This window comes from Python bivittatus, unplaced genomic scaffold (genome assembly GCF_059951505.1).
Source record: "Python bivittatus isolate LINGU-HERP-01145 unplaced genomic scaffold, Pbiv_v1 ctg000070_np1212, whole genome shotgun sequence".
In the NCBI taxonomy this organism is placed as follows: domain Eukaryota; kingdom Metazoa; phylum Chordata; class Lepidosauria; order Squamata; family Pythonidae; genus Python; species Python bivittatus.
The window spans coordinates 36,826,743-36,852,424 of NW_028277034.1; the positions used below are offsets into that span (position 1 = coordinate 36,826,743).

General features: G+C 37.4%; 1 protein-coding gene across 1 annotated transcript in view; it reads right to left on the minus strand.

Moving 5' to 3' along the window:
• Nucleotides 1–6,458: 6,458 nt before the first annotated feature.
• Nucleotides 6,459–25,682, minus strand: part of EGF (epidermal growth factor) — a 44,886-nt gene continuing 25,662 nt past the window's right edge. The window contains exons 12-20 of the mRNA XM_088133268.1: nt 25,466–25,570; nt 24,532–24,755; nt 22,314–22,481; nt 21,762–21,917; nt 21,017–21,133; nt 20,319–20,444; nt 16,172–16,313; nt 13,816–13,980; nt 6,459–7,613 (exon numbers count right to left, since the gene is read on the minus strand). Of these exons, the coding sequence (XP_087989394.1) occupies nt 7,484–7,613; nt 13,816–13,980; nt 16,172–16,313; nt 20,319–20,444; nt 21,017–21,133; nt 21,762–21,917; nt 22,314–22,481; nt 24,532–24,755; nt 25,466–25,570 (1,333 nt within the window). The 3' untranslated portion in view covers nt 6,459–7,483. The remainder of the gene's footprint in view (nt 7,614–13,815; nt 13,981–16,171; nt 16,314–20,318; nt 20,445–21,016; nt 21,134–21,761; nt 21,918–22,313; nt 22,482–24,531; nt 24,756–25,465; nt 25,571–25,682) is intronic.

The following is a 25,682-nucleotide window of genomic DNA, read 5'->3' on the forward strand; positions in this document are numbered from 1 at the left end:
GATCGGAAGAGAAGCTGTTTCACTGCAGGTATAGAGAGTGATATGGCAGAATGAATTAGAGAAGTGAACCAATAAGGTTTTTGAAAGCCAATGAATGGAGTTTTATAGATAATTACAATCAGTTTAGAATGACAGGGGAAGACTTGTACGTAATGGCTTGGATTCTAACTAGCTTAGGTGGAATGACTTTCTTTTCACAGCTAAAACTGAAATTTAGGGGAACAACCTGCCGATAGAAGAGCTGTATATTTGGGTTCACAAAGCGTACTAAGCCAAATTGAAACATACATTTCGCCTTATTGCAATTAGTAAAATTAGCCATTACGATTTTAAACTGTGGTTTATGGTGCGTACAATTTATTATGAACCCAGCTGTGATGGCTTCTTTAACCAACCACATTTAATGCAAACTATGGCTAAACATTACACATGAACCTTTTCAGTCTTTCACTCTCTCCTGTCCCAGAGTCCTTCCAAAAGTAGAGGGGATCCACAAAAGGAAGGAGGAGATGGCCAAACCTTATTCTGCAGACTCTGTTCCATACATAGAAGAAAACGTAGGATGCAATTCTAAGTCTTTAAAGCATCACTTCTCCTCTTTTTGTTTTTTATTTTTGCATGATAGAGAAGGATAAAGCCTTGGAGATAGGGGGACAACTAGAATTCTGAAACAGGTTGTCACTTTGGTATCTCCTTGATTTCAATCCGCTGCAGCAGAGTCTTGTCATGAAGACCAAGAGATGCTAGAATTTATTATAGTATCACTAAACTCTTTATTTTCTTTGATACTGTACTGTTAAGTATAAAACTAACTTTCCATCCAGAAGGACTTGGGCATCATTTAAGAGTGCACGCCCTCTGGTGGTATTAAAATGTAGAAAAGGGCGGAAAGATTTCTGGTTTCTTGGAAGAATTAAAAAAAAAATTCACTGTAATACTTACATTAACAATTTTTAGTAGATAGTTCTTTACTTCCATATAACATCTTAATTGGCACTCTTGATCAGGATCAGACACATGAATGTGAAAATAACAACCTCTGCTTTCTTGATACATTCAGAACAATATCTTATTTTTTCTCTTTATTCACCCAATAAAAATAATGAAACTGACCAAGGGGAAAAAGAAAGGAAGGAAGCAAACAAAGTCTGGCCTACGTCTGTGTTTTTAACATCACCTTGAGGTGTAGAAATCCATAACTGAAGCTTTTCAAGATACAAATTTCACCTGCTTTTTATACCTGTAGATATCTTATTAATGCAATTCTAAAATAGTAGTCATAGAATAGCAGATGATGTTTGATGCAGCATAACACAACATGCTAATCAGTGGTTAATGAAACTACTTTCATTACTGTATGTTTGATATAACAACATACAGTATTCGTCCAGTGTGGTGTATGAACCTAAATATGTAAGGAGTATATAATTACCTTTAAATACCTACATGATAGCAAGAGAAAAGGTTTTCTTGTCAAACTCTTTGGGGTTAGGAATTTTTAGTGTCTTCTTCTGTTCCCCTAAAGAGAAAATCCTATTTCAAAAATTTAAGAGAGTTTGCCACAGAATTCAACTGAAGTTTCTCAGTGTTCTCACCTCAAGTGGTAAATGTAAAGCCAAAATGGGATTATTACAGTGTTGGGTATCTCACTTAAGCAGCAAAATTATGAAAGTCAATGAAATAAAAACAGATAATTTTTGTCAGATGTTCGCAACATAAAGTGGGAAAATCAAATGGAAATGACTAAACAATAGCCATGTCCTGAGAGAGTAAGAGTTATGCATAATGCAGCAGGACCAAGGGCTTGTAAGAATATTTACATTTATTTTTATTACCATGAGAAATAAATCAGCAAAGCAGCCTTGCATTTTGGCCCTGAAAAGCATACAAATAGAGCAGCCTGAGCTTCTTCTATGATACGTACAGTAGTATATTTCTACAGATTTCAGAAGAAGGAATTCACACTTCAGTTCACTTTTTCTATAGGCAAAAGCTTCCGGAATGTTTCAGTGCAGTGAAACCCTGATTTAGTAGAATAATAGACTAGTCACACAGCAGACCAAGTTTCTGTGGCAATTTTCATCATTCTGCAAACATTATAAATGATCTAATTTTATGTCATTTGCAAAGTGATGTCATTCTGCAAACAATGTAAACTGCTGCAGGCATGTATTTTTGTCTTTAATGAATGAATAATCCATTCATCCATTAAACAGACTAGGTGGGATCCCACATCCCATCTAGTCTGTTAAAACAAGGTTTCACTGTAAATAAATTCAGAGTACTAAAACATCAGCATGGCAAGCTGTTCTTTTATATCCCCATTAGTGTGAGCAAAACATCTAGGAAGCAAAACATGAATGCAAGTACTCATTTTAAACCTTCCTATACATTAACAGAACTGAGATCTGTATTTAGCTTAGCATTATCAAAATTTTCATTCTCCCAGGGTTATTCTAAGCATTGTTTCCGTTCAGCAGAAATAAGCTTGGAGAAATATATTGTTTATCTCATATACCACTAAAAGGTATGGTGGCCATGAGGATCAATGGGGATTACCTATAGAGTTTAGTATTAAAATAATTGGGAATGTATGATGAAATTCAGTGAGAATTAAGTCTAATTCCACCTGGGTAGAGCAGGATGTGGTGGGGCAGTGCTTCGCCTGGTAATAATATTTATGGGGGAAAATGAATAGTAATTGAATGTGATAGAACTGTAAAAAATGCCAGTACCATTTTAGGCAACATCAATAGTAATGTAGTGTATAAATCCCAGGAAGTAATTATAACACTGAGAGCCAGTTTGGTGTAGTGGTTAAGGTATCAGGCTAGAAACCAGGAGACCATGAGTTCTAGTCCCACTTTAGGCACGAAGCCACCTGGGTGACATTGAGCCAGCCCCTCTCTCTCAGCCCTAGGAAGCAGGCAATGGCAAACACTTCCAAAATCTTGCCAAGAAAACTGCAGGGACTTTTCCAGGAAATTGCCATGGGGTCAACGCTCTCTTGAAGGCACAATATATCCACTTCAAGTCTGGGCACCATGCATTAAGATGAATTCAGACAAATTTAGACCGGTTGCAGGACTAGAAATTAAATACTTAGAAAAGAGCTTAATCAACAGGATCTGTTTAACCTTTAAGAGAGAAAATTGAGGGGAAAGTGATAGCACTCTTCCTACATCTGAAAGGATGTCACACAAAAGAAGGCTGAGATCTTTTTTCTGTTCTGAAATAATGTATGAAACATTATCTAGAGAAAAGTTTAGTTTCTCTCGTACATCCTTCTACATTAAGCTGAGTAGCCAATGGGAAAACATTATAGTAAATATCACAAGGAATATAGAAATTAAACAATATAGTTGGAACCTGAAATATATCAATATTTTAAAGATACATGTGGAAAGAATAAAAGCTTCACATTTTAAATCTCTTCTTTCAAAAGTTGATCTTCCAACTGTTGGCTGTAACCTTTCCTGCACTCTGATTAAACATTGTAGTGTGTTATGTATATTCATGGGAATCTACCTTTCATTAGAAGCAATTGTTTAAAGAATTTGATCCCATACAAGGCTGTTCTTATGGCTATTGTAATAATGCTGTTTTCTGCCTGTAACTGAGGGTAGTAGGGAAGAGTAAGGTGCTCTTCTCTCTCCCTCTTTTTTTTGTATATAATTTTTATTAAGGATTTTGACACAATAGTAAAAACTAATACAAACTAAACTTAAAGAAGGAGAAGAGAAAAAGCACAAGAAAAAAGAAGAAAAAGAAAGAAAGGAAGGAAGGAAGGAAGGAAGGAAGGAAGGAAGGAAGAAAGAAAGAAAGAAAGAAAGAAAGAAAGAAAGAAAGAAAGAAAGAAAGAAAGAAAAAAGAAAAAAAGAAAAAAAGAAAAAGAAAAAGAAATATATAAAGAAGTTATTTCCAACCTCCATTACAAGTACAGATAAATTTAGTAGTTCTTCACGCCCCTGCAGTCCTGCAGTCTTTTCATGAGAAACAACCAACCAGAGCACATGTGGGCGATCTCCTATCCTCTCCTTGTCCAGAGATGTTCTGAAGATAGCAATATATCAAAATAGCCATAAACTTAGAAGGCTTTTAAAAATTATATTGGGTATCCACAGTATTTTAAAGTTTTTATGTAAAATAATGAACATGTTTTACTTAAAAATAACTTCCCTGTCTCTAACCTGATCTTTCAGGTCTTCCAACAGTGCACTTATTGCCACTGTAACTGATCCATCTAACTGACTAATACTGTGTGCCTAGTAAAACTAACAAAATTAGCAAACTGAATAATTCAACCAGAGATTAAACAACGTCCTACAAAGCATAAGGATTGCTTACACAGTTAGCTTTAATTTTATGTTGAATTATAACCTGGAACTAATTATACAATGATTTAAAAAATCTCCTTCATTTCTGTACAAGCAACCTTAGGCTGACAATATATACAAACCAGTTCTATTTTAAAAAAAATCAATTTCAAAATTGATTTTCTTCTATGTTTTAAGGTAGGCTTTTGTTGAAGAAAGTTATTTTATTCAATAGGCTCCTTTGGGATACTTTTTTCCTATCTACATTTTGCCTTATAAATAACTATAATCAGAATTCTAGTGTTAGCCTCAGCAAACTAATTCAATCAATTGCTAGGTTATAAATGCCTCCTCCCATTTCAGTCTTGAACATTCCCAGTTGGGCCAGGAGGTAGGAATGACTTTAGTTTTATAATCAATATCATATGATCAGTTATATGGTTATTAGTTAAAATGAAGTGCAAAGAGATCAGTTAAGTGAACTATTTTACACAAATAGTTTTCACTATATATGTGCATTGGCCACCAAGTAAAATCTGATAATTTATAGATTTGGGCTTAGTAAGCACGTATTGAGCATTTAATGGAATTGCTTCACTTACTGGAGTGCTCCATAAGAATTTAGCAACAGCAACTCCATTAAAATTGTCAAACTTGTAACCTGGTCACCAATTCATAGTGAATTTAATAAGAAATGTGCCACACAGCACAAGTCAATTTCAAAGGGTTTCTTTCAATTAAAAAGTATTAAATGAACAAGTAGTAGTCATATTTACTGTATTTTAATTAATTTAAATTAAAATGCATTTGATTGTTATGCTGGACTCATCCATTTCTTTGTCTTCCAAATTTTGTAATGCAAACTGGCATGCTACTCAAAGTTTATGACCTCAAGCCAAAATTATTATTTATGCATGTAATAAAATAATTCAGATGGTAAGTCAAATGAGTCATTAATCACAAACTCTTCTCTCTGGTATCCAGTTGCTTAAGTTTATCAAGGAGGCCTTGATGAATACAAATAGATGAATATATTCACAGTGGGTTTATCTAATACCCTTCTGACACTTCTGGACATCCATGGCATAAATGGTTGTCCAGCATGTTTTCCATATTTTCAAAAACTGTAAGGTTACCTAATGAACCCTTAATTCCTATCTCCAATCATTGAATGATTCTTGCAGGAGAGGGATAAGGCAGAGAGTCACTTTCTAGTGTCTTTGAAGCTAACAATCCATTGAAGGAGCTGAAAATCAACCAGGCACAAGTCAAGGTGCTGGTTCTCTCCAATTATTTATCTGCCCTACAAGATCAGACAGGGTAGGCATACTCTGGTTCCCTTCAATTAAACAGTGTCATCTTATGGAATGCAGGAAGCATTTCTTCTCTGTCACAGCATCTGCCCTATAGAAAAACATATCCCTTGTGATTAGAGCAACCCCAACCCTGTTGGCTTTTCATGGAACATTAAAGACCTGGCTCTTCCCCCCAGCATTGAAACAGAGCATTGGTGAGACCATCTTATATATCTTGTGTTAAATTATTATTACCCTGGTTTGATATATTTGTTTTTCTAACCTAATTTTGAAAAATTTTGTTTTAATGATTGAGAGTTAGAATTCTATGTGACTTGATGGCCAGATAAAATGAATGAATGAATGGATCCAGATCCAAAAATATTAGGGAATTCTTGAAAGCTTGGCATTCAGACAAATCAGCCACCAATAGGCACATAGAGGTAAAACATATTTACACACCATTCAAAAGAGACAATTAAAAAAAAACCTATGAAGGAAACAAAAAGACTAGAACACATTCCCTCCATCAGCCAACAGTCAAATAAGCAAGGATCAATACCAGACAAAACAATACTCTAAACAAGGAACCACCAAGGAGGAAACCACACCCCCACCAAAACTGGCAGAACAAGCTACTATATATAAACAGGCAGCAAAATCCCACACTCACTTGCAGTGATGATGTTACTTACAGGGGTAATGAAACGTCTGCAAGCAAGCAGCCGAGCTCAGAGAGCACCAAGAATTCCACAGGTCTATCTCTTTCACCAAGCTTTTATTTTTAGATGATTGTAGCATTTACTTTATTGTAATTTTAAATCTGTATTTGTAGTTTTTATATTTACTTTATTACATTTTGTTAGCTACTTTAAGTACTCACCAAAGCGGAAGGGCAAGATATAAACCAAATAAATAAATATGGATTCTATTAACTGTTGTTGATAACTTCATGAAACTGATCCCTACACTATCAACAAAAGCAATCAAGAGGAGAAAAATCAACAGTGAAAAGAATGTTATAGAAGATTAAATAAGATTTGATTTAATTGACTCAATCCAATATTTAGATACCTAATAAACATTAATACTCAATGAAAATTATACTAGAAGCTGGGATTAATTGTAGCACAACTGCTGCTAAGGGCATCTTTATTTAGAACAAAGTCTCAAATAGAAGGATAGCTGTGGTTCTAATGCTCCTTTCTTGTTTTAGAAGTTTACATGCTGGTTTTTTTCACTTAATCTTGTAATAAGCAGGAAAAATGCAAATGGAAAACATAACTTCCTTAAATGATTAATTCTGCATTGTTCCATTTATTATTTTGGATGGAATAAAATTGCTGTCCATGTGAAGTTCAATGAATGATATCATGAGATCCAGTTTCTCATTCCTTTCTTTCACTGCTCAGCTGCCCAAATACATCCAAAGGCATTTCACCTCCAACGTCCTAGGTAGCCTGCAAAACCTTGGATTGTGATTCTGTACTTCATTAAGCATCGCTAGGCCCCTCACCATGGAAAGAGGAGCAAGCCAGCAGTGGTCTCTAAGAAACAAAGTGCATTTTCATCTTTGCAGTGTGAATCAGTCATGTCATCATGTTGGCATTCCTTAATTTAGAACATCCCTCCAACTGTTTGTGCAGAGCTAACAATAACACTGTCTCTTGCTTGCAATGCATTCAGGCAGCTGTGAACTTTGAAGGATCACATAGCAATGAGCTAAGAAGAACTGTGGGTTCATAGAAAAATATTTGATAGCCCTCCCAGTGGTTATTTAATATATTTAATATAAGAAGTATTTGATGGATAATCTCAAGTGGATCCCTGCTACCCTTTGATCTTTCTTTTGTTTTGCACCACTCTATGTTACTATAGAATTACCAAGGGCTGAATAGTTGGCAGCTTCATGTTCTCACTTTTAGGGCTAGTATGAGTGCTGCTGCAGCTTATGTCTCTTCTGTCTTCCACATAGGGTTCCCTCTTGGAAAACCTTTGTCTCCTGTAAAAAAAAAAAAAAAAGATCAAGGAAATAAACCTCTCTTTGGACAAAAATATTATGGCTATAAAATATAGTTCAAGTATCCATTTGTTTAGCTAGCTGAATTCCATTCCATTCCTATCAAACTAGTGCAGTGTAACACTGATCTTTAACAGTTGAGACTGGAACTATTATTTCAGTCTTCCCCATACTATGCCCTCCAAAAGAAGCAATATTTATACCCAAATGGCACGGCCTGCTAGATGGCAATTATTGGAATTGTAGTTCAATGGCTTTGGAACATACCTGTTGGAGAAGAAGGAGGCGGCTACACTATTGGCCATAGCTAGGGATAATGAGATGGACACCGAGACAGAGAGATGGAGAGATCGAGTTCAGTCTTCCCTAACTTACAGTCCTCAGATATAGGGAACATCAGTTTTCCTTTCATAAATACATGAAACTTAAAACTTGTTTACTTCACTTGCATAGGGAAAGGATGAAATGCCAGTGGCCCTTATTCAAGAAAAACAGTTTAAGTTTCATTGAATCTATCTGGAAATGCTCCTCCAGGTGTGCATCACCAAGATCCCTGGGATATATGTGGTCCCCAATTGTTGCACTTAATTTTAACTAACATGTCAGAAACTGAAAAATATTAAATACATGATTGAGTGATTGATTGATTGATTATGTGCCAGCAAGTCGTTTTTGACTCCTAGTGACCACATAGATAGATTTTCTCCATGACAATCTATCCCTAACCCACATTTACTTTTGCCATGGTCACACCCATTTTGTGTAAGTAATGGATGTGCAAGCCTGTGGCATGCTACTCAAAGGCAGAGTGCAACCCTTAGCCTAAAACAATGTGCACATGGCTTCACCCACAATTAATTTGAGTCTCAATTTCTTTGGATGTTTGTTAGTTTTCTCTGGAATGAGATCCATTTGATTTAGTTTATTGAAGTCACTTTCCCACAGCTTCAGCTCTTCAGGATAATCAGTATTCACCTCCACAATAAAAATGGACAGACCTCAAACTCTCCAGATATGCCTTAACTTTTATTAGACCCTCAAGTGCAAATGATCTCCACTTGTATTTAAAGACAAAGGTGCTATTGAGCAAAGTTTAGTTACATTCCAAAACTGAACCAAGCTCATCATTGTTTCACATTCCAGCCCACTCTTCCCTGTTCTAAGCTTTCATCATTTCAGCTTCATTTAAGCTGGAAAAATCCATGTTGCTGTTCCTATTGCTAAAGTATTACTGATCAGATGTGAGAGGTATTCCAGCATATCTGGAACCAGCCACTCCATTTTACATTATTGTCATAAAATTGCTTAAATAATAAGTAAAGCACTTTGGACACTAATAATGGACTGTGTTAATTATGTTACTTTTGCATACAACACTGAGGAAGAATTTCACCTTTCAAAAGTTAACATTTTCTGAAAGCAAATTCATTGTCTAAGTGGGAGTACCATAGTTCCAGACACCATCCACACATAACTGGGTGGTATGTAACCAAAGGCACCGCCCATATATAAGTAGACTTGAGAGAACTCCATGTTTTGCTGAAGTACCCCCCGCCACACACAAACACTCCTCCCCACCAAGGTGTAGAATAGGCATACTTCAAGAAGGAGAATGGCATTATATAAGCTGCAATATGGCCCTCTGGGTAGCACCCTGAAGAAGAAAGCATTAGTTTATTTGTAGATCCCATTAGTAAGGCTTCTTAGTAGATGAATATAGCAGCAGTAGGAAGACAGTTTGTGTTTTATAAGCCTTATCCCAGCAGGCCACGTTCTTTTTGTTTTTGTGAGTGTATTTTCTTAGTTCTACAAGCTTCTTAAGGAGCAATATGAGTTCATGTTTTATGGATGAAGGGAAGGCCTTTTACTGACCTGCTTCCAAAACATAATCAATACGTCTTAAAATACAGCAGAGTATGAGTAAAAATGAAATAGCAATCCCAATTCAAATATTGGCTTCTGGGCTCCAGTTAAAGGGGGATTTAGATCAGTGATTCAATTTTGATCTAGCTAGCCTACTGATAGCGGTAATACAAACCCAGTGGAGCATGTAATTGAAAACTTGCTTTTAAGATAAACAGTTACGTTGATCAAAACCATTTGGTAAAAGAGAAAAGTGAATCAGGGCAAAACAAATTAATAATAATAATAAGTGTTTATAGAAGTGGAGATACAGAAATAGTGGAATGAATCAGGGTTCCTAAATTTTAAATGTTCAAGGTATTTTTATTATTGTGGGGATGGTGATGATGATGATGATCATGATCATGATCATGATCATTTTCATACAATTTCACCAGTTTGGGTGACCCTATGTTTCAAATACTTGATTCATATGGACCATTCAGCTGAACTGAGGACTCAACAAACTGCAATCAACATTTAGTGTAGCATTCTGACTCCAACTAAATGTAAATTAAAACAGTACTGCTTTCAGATAAACAGTATAAATGTTGGGCATGTTCTACATTAGAACAAAAGCAATGGACAACTACATCTAATATCAAAGTCCCTTTCTCATGCACATCAGGGAGCTTCTCAGACTATCATGGCTTTGTATGTGAGGCGACTGTGTTTTGGACAGATGAGGACTCTGCCAAATTTGGTTTAGTAGTCCTTGATATAAAAATTAAAAATCTGGCACTCTTTCTATCCTTCCAAACCCATCATGGCTTTCACCATGTCTATACACCATTTCATATATTGCATTTTGAGGATCTCAACAACTCTTTCCAACTAACTTGGCTTTTTTGAACCGCAGCACTGTGGAAGCTCCATACCTATTCACCTTATTGTATGCTTTCTCCAAATCAACAAACATACAATAGAATTCCTTTCTTACATTCACTTTATTTTTAAATGCATTTTCTCTTTTAGAGGTTCCTTGTTTAGCCTTCTTCACCCATTTCCAAAACAACTTTTATTTCCATCAAAATTGCTGTGTACTGTCTCTGCCTCTTTTAATCTTGATTTTCCTTGCTGTCTTTGATTAATCCATCTTTTTCTCTATACGTACATCTCTATATGTTATTCAGCTCTCTATATAAATTAACCCTAGCCCTACTTCTCTTTCTATTCATAGTACAAAGACTTACACTTATCCTAACTTTTTGCAGTTACATATGATAATGCATTTTTTCTTATTCATAACTTCTTTCAATTCAACATTCCTTTCAATACATCTCCACAGATTACTGTGGCACTGTCCTACAAAACTTCTTTCACTATGCTCCAAGCAGCTTTTACATCCTCTTTTCTCACTTTCCATTCATAATGTTGCAAGTTTAATTTCTCCAATATATTTTCATAAAGGTATTTATTCATGCTTTCCATTCCTGCAATTATTCTATTATCGCTCATATTTCTTTCACTTTTCCTTTTTCCCCTATCCATTTTTCCAAGATCTATTCTTGACAACATCAAATAATTGTCCATTACAATTGATTATTTCTAGTATTCTTCACTGACTTTCTCAATTTTTCATCATAAACAATCAAATCAGTCATGTTTTTGTGAGAGTGGTGGTTCTGCAGTGGTTAAGGTACTGGACAAGGAGCAGGGAGATCCAGGATCTAATTCTCCCTTAGAAGTAGAAGCCAGCTGGATAATTTCGGGCCAGTCATGCCCTCTCGGCTCTAATCAGTGTCAGATTCTGTAACAAGCCAGCTGATAAATAAACCCTTTGTCACATCATACACTGATAGTTTTCCTGTAAAAACTAGGTGAGCACAATGCAAACATAAGCAAATCCTGCAACTGTGTGGAATAAACACTAAGAAAAACAATGCATTCTAAGACACAATCTTCCATAGATTCCACCAGACAGGCCCATAGATATTCACTTTCAGCATCAATTGTGGGTTCCATCAAATGAGACTTTTACATAATGCTTTTTAATAATATAGAGAGGGTGTAGACAAGGTTATTAAGCTTTACCTGTGCCTCTGCCTCTGCCACATGCAGCAAGCCCTACTACTGGTACCAAGAAACCACAAGCACACTCAACGCCCAGTTGTAACCCAAGCATGTTCACGCTATTACAAGAATACTATGATATCTAATCTAGAACCAACAATATATTAAAAGCCAACCTACTGTTGTTTGTATGCCACCAACTAGGAAGCACATGCAATGTTTTAATACACACTCAGGAAGAAAATTCACAAATTTTCAGAGCTCTCAAGAAACAAGTTCTTCAGTGCCCCAAAGTATATTATTCAGCTTCAGTGAAGGATTCTGTAGACATCAGTTTGACTGAGATTAAACTTTCTCAGCTAACAGAGTCAACATGAGCTGTGTGAGTCCAAGAAGGCAGAGAAACTAGAATACGGGGTAGCTAGGGATTGTACAGCTGAATAAGCAGGGCACGTAAAGCAGGGGATTAAAATTTGGCCTTGTTAATTAACCCTGAGCCAAAGCTTTTGATGCTATCACTTCTGAGAAATTAGGTCTGCAGCCCTGATTGCTTATTTTTTCAGCAGGTGAGGACGAGTGCACAGTGATGCTATGTCTTCAGTGTATTCTTACTTGATATAAATTAAGAGCCAGAGAAAGCCCAGGAACAACCATCACCGAGATCTGCTCAGCTGGATATTCTCTTTCCCATTATTGTCAGCTGCACAGTGGGAAGATGCCTGAAAAGAGGGAGAGGAAGACAGGCCTTTTCCCCTGCTCACATCCAAGAGGATCATTATTACCAACTCTATTTCAAGAAGAATCCTAGAAGTTATATTTTTATTTACCATTGTTTATATTGCTTGTAAATTGCCAGGAAAATTGTTAGCCTGAATAGTGGGATTCAAATAGTTTTGATAATAAATGTAAATATTTCATTTGTATAGTTGTAGGACATGATGGAACTCTCTTTGTTTCTAAGAAGAGGGGCTGATCTCATATTTTGAGAATGGCACATAGGCAGATAAGATTACGTACATCATTAATGTATAAACATAGCCAGGTGGATTTCTGATTCCAGTTTCGTTCTAGGTCACCCTTTTCATACCATGTGTTTCTGAAAAGCATGACACATTCACCCACTTTCTGACATGAATTTGAAACATTGGGAAAATAATTTTCTGTGTAGAAGCTCTGTTGTTCCCAATGTAAATAACATACAATCATTGCATGACTTTTAATTGCCAAGGTAAATCCATCCTGTTGTTACACTTTTAAGAAAATAACAACAATTAGGGAACGAGAATAACAGGGCACTTTTAGATGGAGTGCAGTTACCACAGCATGTATTGTGCAGTCAATTTTGAAGGAATCCCCAGTGAGGCCATCTTCCACTTGGGTCCTTTCCTTTCCCTTCCTTTCCCCTTTCCCTTTCCCTTTCCCTTTCCCTTTCCCTTTCCCTTTCCTTTCCTTTCCCTTTCCCTTTCCCTTTCCCTTTCTTCCCTTTCCCTTTCCCTTCCCCTTCCCCTTCCCCTTCCCCTCCCTTCCCTTTCTTTTTTTTGGGGGGGGGGTTATTTTTTTTTTCTGACAGTTTAGGGGCTTTCCTCTAATTTTATCCTGAGAATAACAGGTAAGTTCATTTCCACGATTCAAGTGGAAACCACAATCTCCTCAGTCCAAGCCAACACAATAACCACTATAACCATATTGGCTTTTCATAATTGTCCACAGTTTCTTGCATCCTACGCCTATGCTATTCTTTAAAAATCCATTGGCTGGAGTCTCAGGTGTCCAATATGCAGAAGCACCTGCAGAATCCAGGACTTCCATCAAAATTACAAAAGCAGGGTTGTACCATCACGACACGAGCTCTATATGCATACAACATCATGACACATGTACAAAAGAGGCAGAGTTTGCCTCACATAGTGCAATGCTGCTATCATCATTTGCCTCCAACAGATGCCTCGGGAAATGGGCTTTAGGGCTACATGTCTGCAAATATTATATGACAGCTGAAATTCAACCTTCCAAAGTTGCTCATTTAAATTCCGGAAACATATTGCTAGAAATTTTTAAAAGGCAGGCAGGGTAGGACACGCAGCCATCAATTAAAACAGCCTCATCACCCTTATTACTGTAAATATATATATTATGACCATTGATGTCCATGAATGTTAAATGAATGAGAAAATAAATCTCTCTTGTTGGGTATACAATGTATGAAAGAATTTATAATGATCACAAGCAACATACTAATGGATTATCATAAACAGGAAATAAATTCTACCTGTAAAAGTAGAAGGCACCCACTCCCAGGAGGAGGACCAAGAACAGCACGGCCAGGAAAGCAGCAGTCACAATGTTTTGTTTCTTTATGCGCATCACACGTTGCTGTTCCCACCACTCCAATTCACTAAACTGACAGCGCTCTCCCAGGTAGCCTTTCACACAGCTGTTGATGAGCAAACCAACAGAAAAGGCAATGCCAATGATCAGGAGTGGCTGATTTCACTCAGTACTGTGCAGTCCTTATGGGAAATTGTAATTTCTGGTCACCACATGAGAAAAAGCAGCAGTGGAAAGGTGCAGAAAGGACAACCAACTTGATCAGAGGGCTACAGCACTCTCCTTTGAGGGCCAAAGGTAACCTGATAAAAGTACGTCACCTCACAATGATAGAATGGGTCATTTGTTAAAAGTAAACATGCGGACATTCAGGATTGAAAAAATAAATAACTTATTGTAGAATTAAACTGTGATTCTTTTCTGCCATCACATTTAGTTTTAAAGAGTCTTGGACAAATTCAGAAAAGATCAAGCTACCATGGCTGCTAGTTTTGAGGGCTATTTACTATCTCCAAAATTCTAAGCAACATACCTTAAATACCATCTGCATGAGGAGTAACAACGGAGGATGCTATCACCTTTGTTTCCATCTTTATGACTTTTCTGTATGCACCTGATTGGCCATTGCACAGTATAGAATGAAGGATTAGATGAGCCACTAGCGTGATCCTGCAGACAGCTTATGTTACTTTGCTCAGCTTGGACTTCAGCTGCAGAATTTTCACAATAGCCACTGTAGGAATTCTGGGAACTGTGATCCATACATTTGAGGGCACCCGGATTAAGTATGGCTATAGTACATTTTTCCTTAATCTGTTACCCTCCTGCCCCCCATTGATATATTTGGATTGCAATTTCCATGTCCCAGTTAGCACAAGTGGGAATTATGGGAGCTGTAGCCCATGACATATGGAAGGCATCCAACTGGGAAATGTAAGGACATGACTTCTAAAAATATTTCAGTGAAGGAGAGCTTTAACATTGCCTTTATCCTGGCTGCAGTCAATAGGCCCAGATTTTATAATGTTAACTTTCCTTATTTGGGAACTAAAAGACAAATAAAGTAAATGTTTGAAAGTAACATTTTTCTTCCTCCTCTATAGGGTATTCTCTGAATCCAACTTTACTCTGAATTGCACTGTGTAGAGATCACACGATGAATAAAAAGGCAATTCTAACTTTCACTGAATTCTACAGACCCATCTCACTCCGAGATCTGGACGATTAACTCAACAGCATGATAGAATCAGGAGACCACAAACGTGCGTGGACAGTTAAATAATTAATAATACATTCTGAACTATAATAGTGAGATGTTATATGCTATGCTACAATATTAGTATAACAAGCATGTTTATTTTTAAAGTAAGCTGCAAAGCATCTTCATAGGTCTGGAAAGTGGGAACAGAATTTTTTTCTCTCAATTTGATGATGGAATTAAATCTTCATGTTGATGAATGATGAAACACTGCCACCTAATGTAGAATTGTATACCCAAGAACAATAAGTGTAAAATAAGGTAGAACTCAAACTCAGGTTGTCATACATATGTGGCACCTAAGAACAATATATGGAATTTCTTAACTGAAATAGTATGCTGAAGATGTTTTATACATTTCCTGTTCCATCTTTGGATCTTCTCAAATGGAGTGAGAATATCTGCAAGAAGACTCTAGGAGGGTTCTGCAGAATGTGCTAAAAATCTCTCTCACACCTTCCTGCCCGATCAGAAATATCTGAAGAGTATGGTCAAAAAAGTTAAGATGGCAGCCACAATGGTGCAATTGAAGTTCCGCCTGGGTTTTATGTGTATCACACACACTACACACATAACAACCGATTGAACCATTGTGGCTGCCATCTTAACTTTTTTGACCATATCCTACAGACACCCCAATGTTCAGTGCAAAAACACCAAAGCTGGTGCTGGTGCACACAGGGATCATGGGAGGTGAGGAGACATGAACAATTCTGCACCTCATCCAAACATTATATCCTCACATATTTTTAGATCTATAAGTGGCTTAGGCTAAATGCTCAGAACTAGAGTTGGGGAAAACTATGCTCCTTCCTTGACCATAAAGCTCACAGGGTAAGTTAGAGTCATTTTCTCTTGTCCCAAGTTACCTTACAAGGTTATCTTTGTGGAGAAAATAGATTATGTTTACATTAAGCATACATGGGATATAAATATAATAAATGCATTTCACATGCCACACAACACTATATAACCTGCCTTTTATTTCATTATTAACCAAATTAATAACTATGGAAGCACAGTGGAGTTCAATACTTACTTGCACGCAAAAGTCTGCAGATCTGAAAAATAAACGCAAACTCCCTCATGGAAACAGTATGATGACGGGCAATCCATAGGACCTTCTTGTTCAGATAATGTAGATTCATCCTGGGTTGCAATAGAAGGAGTGATGACAGATTCTGAAACAAATTGGGAAGAAGGGGCTTAATGTATCTGGGTCCCAAGGCCACGTTTGAATGACTTGATAGGTGGGTAAGTTCTCCTACTTTTAAAATAGCAAGTATCAGCTGCTGGAAAGAATAAAAGCAGATACAGTGAAACATCCACTTAGCAAGTCTCAATGCAACAGAATTGGGATGCAAAATATGAAATTTCCTGTGTCTTTATGTTATATTATGTCACTGCATAATATCATTTTCTTAATAATGCTCTTTGAGAGCCAGTGTGATGCAGTGTATAAGATGTTATATTTCAGCAAGGGAAATGCAAGTCCCCACTTACATACTGAGCGATTTTGGACTGGTTATTCATTATCAGCCTATTCTAGGCCACTTAAGGTCTCAGAGAAAAGCAAGATATATGTGTAATGAGAGAGAGAGAGAGAGAGAACTTGGTCCATAACAGTTGAGGAGCAGCTAAAGAAAACTCAGCATCACTAGTAAATTATGGTCCTTTTTCTTCTCCTACTATGACAGAATATTCCAGTTCATATACAGTATGATAGTCTGATCTTCTTCCACTGTGTAGCTAGCACTTTAATTAGGAAAGCATAAGAACATAAGCAGTGTCCTGCTGAATTGGACTCCTCATCCATCTAGTCCAGCAGTCTATTCTCACAATGGACAACTAACTGCACAAGGACACCCACTAGTCTACCAGAAGATGGCCTTCAGAGGTAGTCACACTGTCATCAAAGGTAATAGCCATGGATCCCCATGACACCCATGAATTGATCCAACCCTCTTCTGAAGCCAGCCAAGCTGGTAGCCAGGACCACAACTGGGGAAAAGGATTAATTTCCGTTTCTAGGGGCTAAGGGCCCAATCCAAACTGACTACCCACACATTTGACTGTTATTAACTTCTTTTTAAAATCTCAGAAGATCCTACTACCAGATTTTTCATTTCACATATAGTTGTTCCTTTAAGCAAGTGGTTAAAGTTCAATAGAACTTTTACTGCTGGAGATGATGGAATGTTTCAGTACAAATATCATGACATTAAAGAGGGTTGCAATGATCTCACTATCAGATATATTGGGACCCATAGTTCTTTAGGTCTAGGTTAAACAAAAATGAATCCTGGTTAACTTTAACTAGGTATCTTCATAACCATGGTTTATAAAGTCACTTATTTCTTTCTAAAATACAATCTATTGAAACATAAAAATATTATTACAGTCCAAAATACTAATGTGATTATTATTCATACAACAACAACAACTACTACTACTAATAATAATAATAATACATTGGATTTATTCTCTGCCCATCTCCCCTCAATGGGGAACTCTGGGTGGCTCACAGGTACAACAACAGCATACATATATAATTAATATTATCTCTAACATCTAACATCTAACATTAATCATTATACTATATAGCCAGCAATGGTCACGAGGGAGTCACAGCACATCCGGGCTTTCTCCTCCTCCATAGATCTCTTTTTTTCCCACTAGTCACATTGGTTGCATCCAACACTGGGTCCAGCACCGGTTTCTGCTCCCCGCACAGCGCTGCCGGTTCCTCCCACCAAAGGGGAGTACCTATTTATCTACTAGCAGATGGAATTGCTTTCGAACTGCTAGGTTGGCAGAAGCTGGGATGAGTGACGGGAGCTCACCCATCATGCGGAGCCGGGCCTGAACCACTGGAGTGCCAACCATTTCTGACCAGCAAACTCCAGCATCATTAAGCCCTGTGCCACCGCGTCCCTAAATAAGCTAAAACAATCCAATATAATAACACAGAAAGAGAACTTCATATCAAAATGTTGCTGATCAAGGACAGCAACTAACATCAACCACATTTCCATAGGATATATTGTTTGTTTCGGAATTCCTGTGGAAGTTGATGGCACAGAATGCAACAACAGAGGATAAAAAGTACAACTGTAAAAGTCAACAAGCAAAATAAAGATGACAGCTGCACCAGCTGTTGGTCCCAAGACATATCTGTCTTAGCAAGTGATTTTTTTCAGATGTTCCTAATGCTCCCCAAGAAGCTATTCTGTCAATCTGTTCTCCAGCTGAACAAATTATTGACAAGGTGCCTTGGTGAGAAGCAACTGTAGCTATTCAAAGACTTGACATGGCTGCTCTGAGTCCTTTCCAATGTCTTCTGGACATGCATTTGCAAGCTCAGCAGACACTTCTGCTAAGGGCTGTAGAGAGCCTTGAAGAAGCCATGCTGAGCCTTTGAAACCACAAAGCAGATCCAGTGAGGCCTACTCTCTTCTGCTATGCTAAAGAAAACATCTTTTTAGGGCAAGACAGGACCAAAGTTTTCCTCCTGAGTTGTTGTTTCAGCAAGACAACAAATCAGGATATATTGGTGCAGTTACCATTTCCATTTTTTCAAAAATATGGGATATAAGAAAAATAAGCAGGTTTATTCATTTTAATAAACCAGCAAGAGAAAGAAAGGGGAAGTAACTGGAGATGGGAGAGAAAGGAATGTGCATCCTTAAAACCTAGCTGCCAATTTGCAAAAACATGTATCTATCTGCTTCAGACTTGGCACAGTTGTTTGGGATAAGCTGGCAAATTGCTAAAAATGCTGGTCTTCCTATCTTCTGCAATACTGAACTGGAAAGCAATACTCTTGGACAGTAAATGTATGATTTAATGTCAGACTTCACATTCTAGCTATGCGGATCAGGGAGCCTGATTATGAACATAGTTTTAAATGAACTCTGATTGGAAATGTCAGCAACTCGAATCTCATGACTATTAAACAAACATAAAATTATTTGATGAGTATTATGACTGACTCAATTCTTGCTTTCATTTATAGGCAGGGTAACGATTTCCAATAAATCTCTATTGGGCCATCCATTCCATTAACACTGCCAAATAACAGAAGAAGAAAACTTCTCCTGACATCTAGAGGCTTTGCATCTTGATGAACTGAGGATGTTAAACATCACCTAGAATGCAGAAAGCCTAGAAGGAGGGGATAAATAATGCCAGCTACCTTACAGTTTGCAAGTCTAGCATCAGCAAGTACAAGTTTTAACAGGGGAAGATAGTCTTTTCAGTGCCAAGGACTGCTTTCTTGTGGTTTTTTGACATTCTCAAATCAGCTGTGGTTGTTGCAGTGATGTAGTATCTCTGGAACTACTATCTCTGGAATTTTCAGCCTGTTTTTAAATATAAAATAAGGATACTGAGCCCATCTCAGGAATAACATCTCTTGTTTACTGCCCCATCTATAAAACAGAATTGGTTGGTTTTTGTGGTTGCTTGTTTTGTTTTTTGCTGTAATTTGACAATCTTGTACTGAATTTGATTGTGTAATTTTGAGGGGTTCTGGTGATTATTTTTTTTTAAAAAACAAAACCTGGGGGGGCACGTGCAGTCCATGGCCTGAAGGTTACCTTTTCTTTTTTAACTATTTTGTATAAGAATTATGGACTCATTAAGGTAATTTCTTGAATCTTCATATTTAGCAATATTTAGCAATCTACTAATTATCTTGCTACTATCTCCCATACTAGGTCTCAGGGCAACACTGCTTCCTAAACTGAAGGAAAGTAAATAATGTGGAACATCATCCCCCCGTGAAGTGAAACTGCCCCCCTCCTTGATGTCCTTCCGGAAGTCCCTTAAAACTTGGTTATGTCAACCGGCTTGAGGATCTCATGGAAATGAGGATTTAATGAGGTGGCTACGCTGTGTGTAACATCTATGTTCTCTCTATCCTTTTTAGTGTGTGTGTGTGTGTGTGTGTGTGTGTGTTAATTTTAGAGTATCTTTGTAATTATTGTTTTTTATGGTTTTATTGTATGCCGCCTAGAGTCACATTTCTGTGAGATGGGCGGCATATAAATATGATAAATATATATAATAAGTAAGATAAATAAATAAATAATCAAGTTTAGAAGTTTGCCATAAAAATCCCTCTATGTAGGATGGAGAAATTATTCAGAATGACTGGAGGAACATCCTTCGTCTCAATAACTCACCAGAACAATGAAGCCCATCTTCAGTATAACCCAAAAGGCACTCACAGAAGTAGCTTCCTTCAGTGTTGATACACCTTGACCAGCTCTGATTGCACCGTTCTTTGTTAAGAATGCATTCATCGACATCTACAGGATAAAAAGTATTGAAAACTGGGAGACTATACATGAAAGAAGTTTCACCTGAGTTAAATCCTATTTCACAGAAGGGTTGTGAAGATAAAATAAGGTTGGGGAGAATCATGTAGGCTGCCTTAAATTCCTGGTGAGAAGGCAGGTTATAAATATAATGAATCAGATCTGCTTTAATGAACCACACTCACTATGTGTATGAATGTATTTGTTTATTGAACTTGCTACACTACTAACAACTGTACACTGGTTTCGAATATGATCTTGGACCTCCAAATGTTGATTGTCCTGAGTGTCAGGGATAATTTATTCTCTTTTAGCAAACTAAATAAAAGGATAAACCTAACATGAAAGCATATTAAAATTAAAAAAAACACACACTACGCTTAAACCTTAATCTATAGTTGCTGTGTTCCTTACTATGTTTGTATGCAGGGTGGGTAGGGGCGAGGGCTTGAAGGCACTGGCATGGTAGTATGGGTACCTTTGTGATCTCAGAATGATAACCCAAGATGAAACCAAATATATTCCATATTAATATTATTCTGTAATCTGCCAGATGAAATTACCATAGCACAGTTGACCTTCCATAATGAATCCTCTCTGGCACTCACACATAGCACCATTCTGATGTGCAATGCATTGGGAATTGAGATCACAACCCAATGATGTACAGTCGTCCTGGTCTGTGGCACAAAATAATGATAAAGAAATACATCATTCTATAGTTGTCCATAATTTATGCACACAGAGTAGCAAATTGCTATGAACAAATTCACTAAAGCTAGCTTTTCAAACTATATCCATCTACCCCCTACTTGCAGGAAACATGGACAAGCCTTCTCAATGGCAGACCCCTTTCTATGGAATTCCCTCTCCTTCCAAGGAATGGATAGCCTCTCTCCTATTTGCATTTTGCATATTAGACAGAACAGTATTGTTCCAGTGGGCATTCAGTCCTTAAATTAATTTAATATATTGCTAGCCAGTATTTAGTACTTTTTTCTTTATAAACTTTTTGTACCATGACCAGAGTCCATTTGGATTGAGGCAGGCTACAAATGTTGCAAAATAAATAAAGAAATAATATTTGTCATGAGGCCAGTTGCTGCACACTGTTTAACCACCCACTTTAGAATCATATGGACTTTAAGTTAGTATAAGGCACGTTTTTATGCTCCAACGGCACACGATCATAAAGCCATTCCCATAAACTGCAGAAATGCTTCTTTAGTCCCTGTCAGCCATTTTGCCAGTCACTGAGGACACTGACTCTCCTCCTGCCATTATGAAATAGGAAAAGGCAATCTTTACTAGACACCACAATTTCAGCAGTCAGTGTCTGTTGCTTCTCCCAGTTATCCTTGCTGCTATTGTCATATTCGCTGTTACTCAGAAGACGCTGGAAGGATATTTCCAGTGCAAACATTTTCTTTCCTGACACATCTTCCTTGGATGTAGAGATACGGCCTGAAAGGGTAAAAATAATAGGGTGATATACATCGCTGCCCTGCATTACTTCAGAATAACTGAAGAACTGTAGATAGCTTGTAATATATTCAACTGCCAAATTAAAACAAAAACGAAATATATTGTCGCTGACAAAATATACCAGTAATAGCTGCAAAGAATTACTTTGCTTAATATATACATATTTCTGTAATAATCATGACAATCAGAATATTTTTCTTTAAAAAAAATTTTTAATTGATTATTGGGGCAGGTTTTGCTACATAATCAAATCCATTACAATTCAGTTTTATTATCACTATTTACAGCATTGCTTCTGACATGTTGGAACCTCTAATAAGTCCTGAGAGAGAACTAATCAGAAAAAGATTAAAGTACATCACACTTGAAGTATACCTGGTTTGGCTAAAGGATGAACCACAAGCAGTGAAGAGGGCCTCAGCATGTTTCCTCCAAGGCGTACCTTCTTGAGGCCATTTTTTTTGTCTATTCTCAGTAATGAAGGCCTAGTCCAGTCAGATAACCAAATGTGGTCCTCAAAAACTGTTATGCCATATGGGTGGCCTAGAAAATAGGCATATAGATTATTGATAGTTCCGCTGTATACATGCAATGAGTAAAACATCAATTAATATGCACCCAATACGTTTCTATTCCGAACACTGCAGATCAAGATTAAAAACCTGTGATCCAGGGATTGCATGGATTGTCTCAGCATCACCCCAGAATAGATGAGACCAAAACCTGACTTTTTTTAGAGGGGACATCTTTTGAAGTTGGGCAGCTAAGGAACAACATTTAATCCCTTAAAACCCCTGGATGTGATGGAATGTATCTACGAAGAGGAGGGTGATGTGGAGGACAGAAGCAGAGAGCAAGGCTATCAAGAAGGAAGGGGTGCATTCCGGGAAGGGAAAGGAGACAAAAGACAACACAGTCTGGAGGTGCAGATGGGAAATATAAGAGGTTCAGGGTAGCCACTCCCTAGAATCTCCCGGGGTATATCCACTAGTTGCAGTAGAATAGATTTAGTCTGGCAAGACTCTGTCTATATGGTATAAGCAAATAAAGGAACTGAACTCAACTGGACTGTTTCACCATTGTTCTTGGGCTGGGCCTGACACTGAACAACCCTTAAAGGCTCGTAGCCCCGTCCACTTTGGGACTACAGCCTTAGATGTACCCTACACATCATAGTCTGTTAGCTGCTAGAAGTTGCACCTCCTTGTCATAGATCGCAGATTAGAGGCAGAATCCTTTAAATTCCTAGATCTGACTCTTGCCTAAAGCACATTCATTAATCTGTATTAGATGCAGAGGGAAGAACATGTGGTCCTTCATATGGTATTGGACTGCAAATGTCATCATTGTTACAACTTTGGTGGATAAAAGTAGGAATGTTCAACAATACATGGAGACTTTGTATCACCTAGTGGTCATCAGTAACATTAGGCAAGAATAATCTGTCCAAGGCTTAAAGCTGTCAACTCACTGGCAACTTGTTCCACTAGAAAAATGGTTCTAGCTCATGTTTAATTGACTTTAAATAGTACAAATTGCTATTTGTAGGCCAGAACATTCTTTTGTACTGCCAGTCTATCAGTCATTTATTTACTTTTATCTAAAAAGTCCCAATCTTCTAGGGTTTTATGACTTCTGATGATTTTGGCAGAACTGAAAGCCCTAAGAGCACAAAATCAGGATAGTAGTAGTGATACAGGTAGTCTCCATTTAACAACCATTCGCATTTGTGGCGGTGATGAAAATGTAACTTTGAACCAATTCTCGCATTTATGACCTTTGCAGGTCGTAAAGCAAAGGACAGCAACACTAAATCTCAAGACCAATTCTCCTTAAAAGATCTGTCCTCCACACAGGCATCCTTTCAGTGCCATCAGTGGCAGGAATGGCACTAGATGGCAGTAGTGCTGCAATAAAGATCATTACAGTCATATTTAGCTATTAACAGTAGGACTAAACAGGAAAAAAAAGTACTACTTTCTATAAATACTTTCTTCCCTTCATGGGCATACTTCCATTTTTCAAGATTTGTTCACATTTCTGTGCAAATAACACACAAAACTTCAAGAAAGTCAGCAAAAAAGAGCAGAGGCAACACACACAGACACACACACACACACACACAGAATCCCTTTGTTAAGCTCTCTCCCTAAGCTGGTGCCCTGTTGACTTGTCAGAACAAAACATACATTGGGATGGGGACCAGGTGTAACAACGGGGCCTAATGCTATTTGCTCTGCAGAGCAAGAGTCCAGATATAATTGCTTTAACACTTTCCTGCTTCCCACTCAAAAAAACTGCTTTCTGCTTCTTCATTTTCACATGGCTACCTGAACCTCATCTTGGAGCAAGATGGAATCAGGCCAGAAAAGTAATGCAATATGGATTGGTGACCAACAAACAAATATAGAGCTGACTATCATGGATATTTGCAGGAACTTGCTGCTTTCATCACTGGGACCCTAACAATTTTCTGGAGCTGCACTGCATGATAAGTGGTTAAAAAAAAAATTAGGGGTCCTCAGGTTACTCTTTCATTGACATTTTGATATGTGCATTATTGGACAGAAAACTATCGATCCAAAAGCCTCACCTACATCATTCTGTGTAAGTATTCGCCGACTAGAACCATCCAGATTTGCAGTTTCAATAACAGACATTTTTGCATCACACCAGTACAACTTGTCATCAGAGTAATCAATAGTTATTCCACTGGGCCAAAGTAAGCCTGAATTTGCTATAACGACACGCTCTGAGCCTTGCAAAGTAGACTTTTCAATATGTGGCTTGATCCCTAGGTCTGTCCAAAACAGTTCCCTTTATTGAAGAAAAACAGAATAAGTCATTGCATTTTAAAAAATTGCTTTCACCTTGCAGTACAAAGAATACATAAAAATCTGTATAGGTCAGGGTAATATATGAACAATATTCATAGGTAATCATTTTGTATTTTAAAATCCATCTTTGATCCCTCAACCATGATTAAAATAAGCACAAGTCATTGGACAACTGCTAGGTTTATGACTACAACAGAAAGGAGATTTATTTACAGGAAATACCATATGGGGATAGGAAAAAGTCAGGCATCTAGCTAGCTACTTCTTAGCTGGAGAAGAGTCAAAGGGCATGTGCTCTATGCATGTCTGCCTAGGAAGAAAGGCAGAAGGAAATGACCTCAGATGACCAATCGCTTAAACAAAGGGCAGGCAGAGTGATGAACAAAGAGGGAACATAGAGTAAATCCTTAACTCTTTATCTACACTCTATTTATCCTTTGTGGTCAGTAGTTCATGAGATGTTGAAGAGTTAGTGCCATTGGATCTGCATGTTCAATAACTGTAGCTGCAAAAACTCTGCACAGGAAACTTTATAGGTAAGTTTTTTGTGACATCCTTGGGAAAAATGGCGATCAATACACTCAGCAAAAAAGAAAAAGTGCCAAATCTTGAATCTGAAGAATAGTTTCACATATTTTATTCATGGGAGTCCAATACCAGTTTGGACACAAATTTGACTTGATGTCTTACTTGGTAAATGGATGAACAGCAATTCCTTGAGGATAAGACTCCTTCTCCTGGATGATTATTTTTCTCTGCATTCCATTTAGATTACTACTTTCAATGCTAGATTTCCTGCAAAGTATACACACAGATAGGGATTTCTTATTGCAGTAACTTTATTTCATCACTTGCCTCCTTCCAGCTGATTCTCTCACACCATGATATTAATTAAATATGTTAAAGA